Genomic DNA, 8,174 nt, shown 5'->3' with positions numbered 1-8,174 from the left:
GAGCGTTCGCACGCACTGGCGCGCCACGCTTCCTGTCTCGGAGGCCATGGCAGGGCTTCTCGGCGGCGCTACTATGTGGCGCAGCGTGTCCGGAATAAGCGCGAGAGAAGAGCCCGGTTACCCGCTGTTACGTTTCGCCTACGACGCGCGGTTTAGCCGGCGCGACTGCAACAAAGCGGCAGACATTTTGGCCCGTTCGGCGTCGCCGCTACGCTCCCCGCCAAGCGCGTCCAGGCATGTTCCGATGCCACGTGCCTTCATGTGCGTGTGTGAGTGTATGTGCCATTGTGCCCGACCGGAGGCGCTACGAGAGTAGAAGTCACCTTCTCCTCCCAGCCATTGTGCCCGACCAGAGGCGCTACGAGAGTAGAAGTCACCTTCTCCTCCCAGCCATTGTGCCCGACCAGAGGCGCTACGACAGTAGAAGTTACCTTCTCCTCCCAGTCTTTGTGCCCGACCGGCGGCGCTACGACAGTATGCGTCACCTTATCTCATTGTACAATCACGTGCTCGTCTATTGAGGGGTTCCTTCTTGCCCTCAACTGCGAGAGTATAAAAACAGCTGCCCCCGGACGAAAAAGGAGGGCTCCGATTTCTTCTGTTGAGTAAAGTGCTCTCCCGTCTCTCTACTTCGGTCAACCTGACCGCCAACTCTTTGCGATGTTAAAATAAACAAGTTGTTTTGTTGTTACCAGTCGACTCATGCTTTGCCGGGACCTTCGGATGCTTCCAGTTGTACCCCAGGCCGCCAGGCCAACGCTACCCTTGGGGCTTGCGACCCAGGTGCAACAACGGGCGTCAGCGCCGAGTTCCCAACAGGTCGTACCATCGGTGCGACCACAACAACCGTTGCCATCGGTGGGATTCAAACACCGCGTGGCACGTTTCTCAGCGGTCGCACGCACCGGCTCGCCACGCATTTCGGAGGCCATCGGCAGGCTTCGCGACGGCGGCGATAGGTGGCGACGAGTGTTCTTAGCTAGAATGCAAAACATGAACAGTCTGACAAAGCCTGAAATGTTTAGGCTTAGCCAATGTATAGGCTAAGGCATAAGAGCCTGAAGTGTTGGCCTACGGCCGGCAGACCAGCTCAAGACGAAGCCGCCGTCGATTTTCGTATTTTTGAAAACTGATGATGTTTCCTTTTATGACTTCCTAGCTTTTTTTTCATATTAAACCATGTGAATAGGTGCACACACATTCATGTTAGTGCAGCGAACGAGGCACATAAATCACACGGTTATATCGAAAGAGACTCAGACGATTGTAGTATGCAACCTTTATTTAGATAAAATACTTTTAATACTGTATCAAAATGATACCGCTTCCACCCAGACAAACACTGTTGCAAGTGAAATTCGCGAACGCTTTTTTTTTCTGTCCAACAGCACTGACAAAAATGCGAGTCGAGGTTAACCAATGATTGCTTGTTGTTTTCGACGTCGAATGCCGATCAAACAGCCGGTAAAAAGCTTAAATAATGTAACACGTATTCAAGAAGCATATTTTGACACAAGATGGCAAAAGGTTACACAAATCACTGAAAGACGCGCTTTGTTTTACAGCAAACAATGAGAAGCTATACCTATATCAAAAACTTCGGACTCGCGGTAGAATTGAAGATCTTCCTTTGTTTCATTTTTATCTATCTATCTCAGGTCGTAGTGTTCGTGCACCCTTATAAGGCTACGCTCGCTCTATCTTCTTTAAGTGATCAATACTGACAACGCTTAATGCGTTCTACAGATTATACGAGATAGTCAACGTTCGCTGACTACTACTTTTCTATAGCTAAAGAGCGCCTCGATTATCCGCTCTATTCGAAAATGCCAGATTTCTTTGCAGCGGAAGGTATTTTCCTGAATGGAGCTGATGATCCGGGATTTCGAGGATAGAAACAGTATCTCGCTAAGACTAATTCAATAGGCGATGTCCAGAACACGGCGTCCGTGACGTGCTTCCGGCCCCGAATTTACTTCCGGCGCATACAACCCGCAATGGCATAAGCTTCTGTCTGTTGCTCAGTGAGAAACCGTCTCTGGCGCGTGGATTTGGGCATCACCTATCGTGTTTACTTTTCCTGTCTGTGCTCTGGGAGAGGCAGCGCCGTATGATTCGATGAAGAAATAAAAAAACGAAAAATAAAAAAAATTATTCGCTGATTATGGGCCCCGTTCTGCGTTCGGCACCCGTCTAGCTATGTCGCAGTACAGCAAACAGCAATAGACTCTCGAGATGCAAAAAAAAAAGAAACATTAAAGAAAACAACAAGTACAACCATGAATCTTTTTTAATAGGGACAACCGTCATAACTTGTAACTTAACGAGGTTAGCTTGCCGAAAAAGAAACTGCCGTGTTCTTACTTCTTTTTCTTCTTTTTTTCCCTTTTATTGAGCCCTAGGGCGACGAAGCTGTGAGTAGCAAGCCCTTGACGCGAAAATAAACATAAGACAAGACGCGTAGGAGTGAGTAGTTAGGAGAAGCCAACTCTCGCTGTTCTATAAGCTACATTAATACGTCACACGGGAATCTACGCCACTACGCTTTTATGTAAAAAATGTGCGCATCCAGGGGCAGCACTGTTTGGGAAGAGGAAGTAAGTCCAAACGCCGCGCCGCTCACCGCCTTATCGCACAGTCGGAAAGAGGGACAAAGAGCGAAAGAGAGTGCCTTAGAGAACCGTTTATCGTACAGCTGATTTCTAAGAGTCAGTACTACAAAAACCACTAAGGTGACCGAGCGATGCGCTTAAGACTTCATTATAGAATACGCAGAGCACATGGGCCTTGCCCTTCAATATAAACGATCAAAACGCGCTGGTCGTTCATATTTATCGAGGAACAGCCCTTGGCTCAAATAATAAGGACGCAACAAAAAATAAATAAAAATTACACCATCGCGACTTTGCGCGACGTTTTAATTTCATACCATTTGGTATTCGTTGCCTACAGACTGCTATGGTGCTTTGCCACCATCGAGTTAACAATACAGTCACCTAAATAGAGAAAGAGTCCGTGTGACAAGCAGCTTATAACAACAACCAAAAACAACATACCACTGAAACATAATATAGGTGAACGGCTCACTTCGAACCGTCTTATTTGTGGCAAGAACGGAAAGGCATAACATCTCTCCGATGTTGGTCTCGGCTCAAACTGAAGCGACTTGGCCTCAAACACAAGCGAAGTGCTAGCGCAGCAACATCGACGCTGAGATCATGGAAATGGCACTAGCGCTGTCGAGGCCTTGTTCACTAGTGCTCGTGGCTAATGGAAGGAGGAAAGGATAACGTCAGAAGAAAGGGAGTATAGTAAGCACAATCTGTGCATGAAGCTCAAATGTTGAGCACTTTTCGACGTCCGTCACAGAAACGACGAGTGATGATGAACGAACATCTCTAACGCGGACGCTTGCACGTCCAAGGAAGAACGAGTGCACATGCTTAAACGACTCTGTGAGTATTGTGAGACATGAGCACTTTCCCTTAGCCTCCGAGTAGAGCAGTTGCAAAACTGCGGAGCTATGGCACCGAAGAGACTTCATGCTAACTGAACGATGATGGACTTCGTCACGTATACCGCGTTTGTAAATGTAACTATAGATAATGTCGAGCTGTCTGAGCTTCTAAACGGACAACGTGACAAAGGCGCGGTAACATGTACATCTGCGTCTTGCCTCGCCTGAAGATATCGATATTTCTGTGAAGGCAAAGCTATGAATCACTAACAGTAGAGAAGGATATACGGCTACCATACAACGAAAGGGATCACCGTGATGACCGCGGAACAGTGTTGCCTTTACAATGAAATCAAATGTGCAGCCGGCACTGCATTGGAGGAACAGGTGTTTTCCAATTGAGCAAAAGCTACGTAAGCCATATCAAGAAAAAAAAAGTTATGAAGAATGACTTCCAAATATTGTTACTCGGATCTATCTAGTAAACAATTAGAAATAAATGTTAAACATTTTTCAAACGTTGCCTGAGGCTCATACGGCGGAAAGTTCTCATTTCTTAACGTCTGCTGCACTTTGGTTTCCTTCGGTGGCAAGTTACTGAGAAAAAATGTTTTGAGAGCTCTTTGAGAAATACGCTGCATGCACCTATAGGCAAACTAATGTCGTTATAGCGATACAACCACTTTTGCACGTAAAAAAAGGTGTTTTGCGTTTACAAAGATGGGAACGCTCCTTTAATGGCCTTGAAAAAGCGCCCGCAATACTATTCCGCCGACATTTTTTAGTTCGAACCAAATGTTTCCTTATGAAATGATATACTGTTTTGTTGGGACTGTTCATATTTGCTAACAACTATGAAATGCTTGTTTTACACTTTCGCAGTCATAGTAATGAATATATTAACAGAAAAACAGGAAAGCGCGTCATTAAGTCAGTTGCTTCTCGATAATACTAAAAGAAACAAGGATAACTTAGAGTGGAAATATGCTTTTTGTATTTATCCCAAAGATGATTGCCTGAGATTCAGGCATTTCTTTACTGATACGTTACCCTGAGCGCTGATAGTATAGTTGTGTCAAATACGGCCAACTCGAGTGCCAACTAAACAGAAGAGCAACGCACACCGCGCAGCCTAAGTGATGGAACTGGTGTGCTAACTAGTTTTCACTTCTAGCTACAGCACCGCTTAAAGGTTGATGATACTAAACTAAAGCTATACGTACGGTAGCCCCTGTCTTTGCGAAAGCGCGATATAAGTACGACCAGCACCGAAATTTCAGTAACCTGTGGCGCGAAACGATAACTTTGGCTGGATCAGTCACGCCCCCAACTTCGGTTTCGTTTCCGCCCGCCTATAATTACAACATCAAGTCACGAACATGACGAACAAACAGGCTCTCATTTGCAAAACACTCGCATGCACGACTTTTTCACTCGCACACAATCTGCATACACTCACATGTTCGCGTAACATTGAGTAACATGTGTGAAACGTGTCCCAACGACTGCAGACAGCTGCTGAAACGACGCAGCTTAACAAATGAGCAGGTAGTAAAGTATGTGACTGTCGACCTCCTAGAAGAGCATTATTATTTTTTTTTCACCTCTCTCAGTCGTTCCTGTTCTGTGTACTTTGAGGTACTCCTCGTATTAGGCGGTGGTGATGCGTGCACCGCGTGCTTATGCCTGTAAAACGTGCCGAAGGCTCACATACTGTTTCGAACAATGTTGGGAATGGGAACGTGCGTGCTGTAGGCGACAACGTATTAAATATGCGGGTACACTATACAACAAAGAAATAAGAGGGCGATATAGCAGAAACTCTCAAGACAACCTCGCACTGCCACTATCATTACTTATGCTACCTGACTCCCACGAGCGCGCAGTTCAACTAGATTTATCACTTCGTATGAAAACCAAAAAGAGAAAAAAGAACGAAAAAAAAAAAGACGGCCCTACTCGTCGAGTTGCAGTTTCCCCTGTTTCGCTCACGTGGTTATGTGCTGGTACCTATTATCTCAAAAAAAGAAGTGAGGCGTGCAGACAGGACACAAGAGTAGAGAAGTGGACAACACGAACGCACTTCTCTACTCTTGTGTCCTGTCTGCACGCCTCACTTCTTTTTTTGCATAATGAATCCTTACCAACTAGCTCAGCCTTCTGTCGTTCAAAGCCCATTATCTCTCTCATGCTTTTTACACTAGCTTTTCTTTTGTCCAATGTCATATATTGAAACATAATTTGGGATTTAAAGTTCTGTTTATGGAAAGCCTGATGTTCGGAATAAGCCCTATTCACTGGTTTGCTGAGCGAATGCGAAATACAAATGGTACTCGCAAAACATTTTTCTTGATAAATGACAATGTGTGTGAAAATGTGGTGACAAAAACAATTTTAGAAATCTTACGCTACATTTTTTTTTGTGAAATAGATAGCGAGTGTAAGGTTGAAGGTACGCTCGGCGATTTTACGAACGAAAGACTGCTAGCTGCCGCCGGTACGTGCTATCATCACTATCTGCTGAACACACCAGGAGTTAGTTACGCGACCTCTCGGCGGAAGGTTCCTGATTCTAGTCAGTGTTCTCCGATTCCTATAGGTCAGCATGGCGCTCTTGCTACCTTGTGGGTCGTTACCAGCTGACTCCACAGGCACGTACAGACGAGATACAGATGAACAGCATGTCCGAAGAAGTGCCGCTCACAGGCAGTCATCTGCAGGTAACCCTCATAGTAGTGACCGGCTGCGTCTAGTGCAGTTTGTTTGACGAATATTTTTGGCTGTTTCAGCGTACTTACGGATAGAGAACTCCAAAGTTCTTAACCGTGGTCGAAGAAGGAATATATCTGGAACAAACATTTTGAGAAGGGGACTGCAGCCTTCGTCGGGGGACCTGATGTCACGAGCGCGTCAGGCCCCGACGCAGTTCTGACGCAATTAGGAAGCTACGCGAATGTGCAGTGCAAAAGCGCTACGCCACGTGATATTCCTGACGTCAGGGTGGGGACAACGACAAGTCCCTTGTCAACACGTTCGCTCCACCTACATTCTCTCTGCGCCCACTGTTGATCATTTAAAGTGTCCACAATCGTGTGAACCTTACTCTTGCTTACAGGTCTAAAGTTATGCGACATAAACAAAGAAAGTAAATTTGTTGACGAGAAAAAAAAATAAAGGAAGACACGTTACTAAAATAAGGACGTAAACGCGGACATGCGGTATCTAACAATGACCGCGAAATCAGAGCGTGGTCAAAGAAAAGCACTGGCATGTCAGTTGTCTATCGAAATCAGAACGTGGTCAAAGAAAAGCACTCGCGCAAGTCAATTGTCTAGATGAAACAGAAGCTTGCAGAAGAAACCGTAAGTACACGGACGAGACGGCACACACATCATGGCAAGAAGATCGCTAAAATGATAACGTCCGCGGAGTGTGTTCAATATGGAGGTGAGAGCTGGTGGGTTGGGGGACAGAGAGAGGGTGAGGCATGGAAAGGAGTGGTAAGTGACGGGCATATAAGAGTCCTGTACGCATAATGTTATATCACCGTCGCCGCCCGCGGTCGTCCACTGGGACACACGCGCGCTCAAAAGTCCGACGTGAATGACGGCAGCGTGGAGATGCGGTAGTCTCCGCCGTTGCTGTCCACTTCGGGCGGCTTGTTGCTTTTCACGGGCATCGTGGAACTGCGGCACGATATGGCGAACTTGAGCTGCTTCATCATCTCCTTGCACAGGGAGACCTGGATGAGCGCGGCGGGACAAGAGTTAGAAACAGTCAAGCACTGTAACCGGGAGTGAACTGGCTGTCGATGTCGCTCGCTTGCAACAACCACACTGGCGTGCGGAGGTTGCTGGAGTCGACATGCACGTGTAATCCAGGTTTCGACTGAACACCGCCTGCTCAATCCTGACTAATAGAGTAGGTCACCGAATTCAGTGGCAAAATACAAAGCAAAACTTATTTGCATCGAAGGCGATCAGTCGAGAGGACGCACTTGGGAACTGCGGAATCTTCCCATAACGGCCAGTTGCCCATGTTGTAGTTTTTTATTCATCCAGTGGCTACCTGGCTCGTTCCCTAGCGCGTGCTCTTCTACAATCGTAATAATTCTCATTCAAATGGCAGCAGCCGTTTGTTTCTGCGCACTTATTAGTAGTATTAGTGATATAAACATATATATATATATATATATATATATATATATATATATATATATATATATATATATATATATATATATATATATATATATATATATATATATGACAGCAAAGGGAAAGCGAGGAGCAGGCTGGAAACTGCCACCGGCAGGAGCCAGCCTGCCTACTCTTCCGCAAGAGGCACGCAAGAGGCGCATTTGAGGCGCGTTGGTTTGGATTCTTTTTGAGCAGGTGTCAACGAACCAGCACACGAGCGTCATCGAGCTTACACAAAATTTCAGGGCAGACACAGTCATTATGATAGCAAGTTGAAGCCAGCCGATCCACTTCTTCATTTCTAGCGAATCCTACGTGTGAAAGTATACATTGGGCATCGAGAGATGCCCCTTCATGTCATGTAATATTATGTAATATAATGTAATAATAATGTAATATAATATTATATAATATAATGTAATATTCATGTCATGTAATATGTATGTCATGTAATATGCGCACACTGAGAAATCAATCTGACTGCGTTGTAACCTGCTAAAGGCAGCGCAGGAGTCCGC

The 8,174-nt window shown here is 45.8% G+C and overlaps 1 protein-coding gene across 1 annotated transcript in view; it reads right to left on the bottom strand.

The window, feature by feature from the left end:
- Positions 1-1,264: 1,264 nt before the first annotated feature.
- LOC142585539 (glutamate receptor ionotropic, kainate 2-like) overlaps positions 1,265-8,174 on the bottom strand; it is a 371,129-nt gene continuing 364,219 nt past the window's right edge. The window contains exon 15 of the mRNA XM_075696355.1: positions 1,265-7,199. Within this exon, the coding sequence (XP_075552470.1) occupies positions 7,044-7,199 (156 nt within the window). The 3' untranslated portion in view covers positions 1,265-7,043. The remainder of the gene's footprint in view (positions 7,200-8,174) is intronic.

This window comes from Dermacentor variabilis, chromosome 6 (genome assembly GCF_050947875.1).
Source record: "Dermacentor variabilis isolate Ectoservices chromosome 6, ASM5094787v1, whole genome shotgun sequence".
In the NCBI taxonomy this organism is placed as follows: domain Eukaryota; kingdom Metazoa; phylum Arthropoda; class Arachnida; order Ixodida; family Ixodidae; genus Dermacentor; species Dermacentor variabilis.
This window is presented reverse-complemented; position numbering and strand designations above follow the sequence as displayed.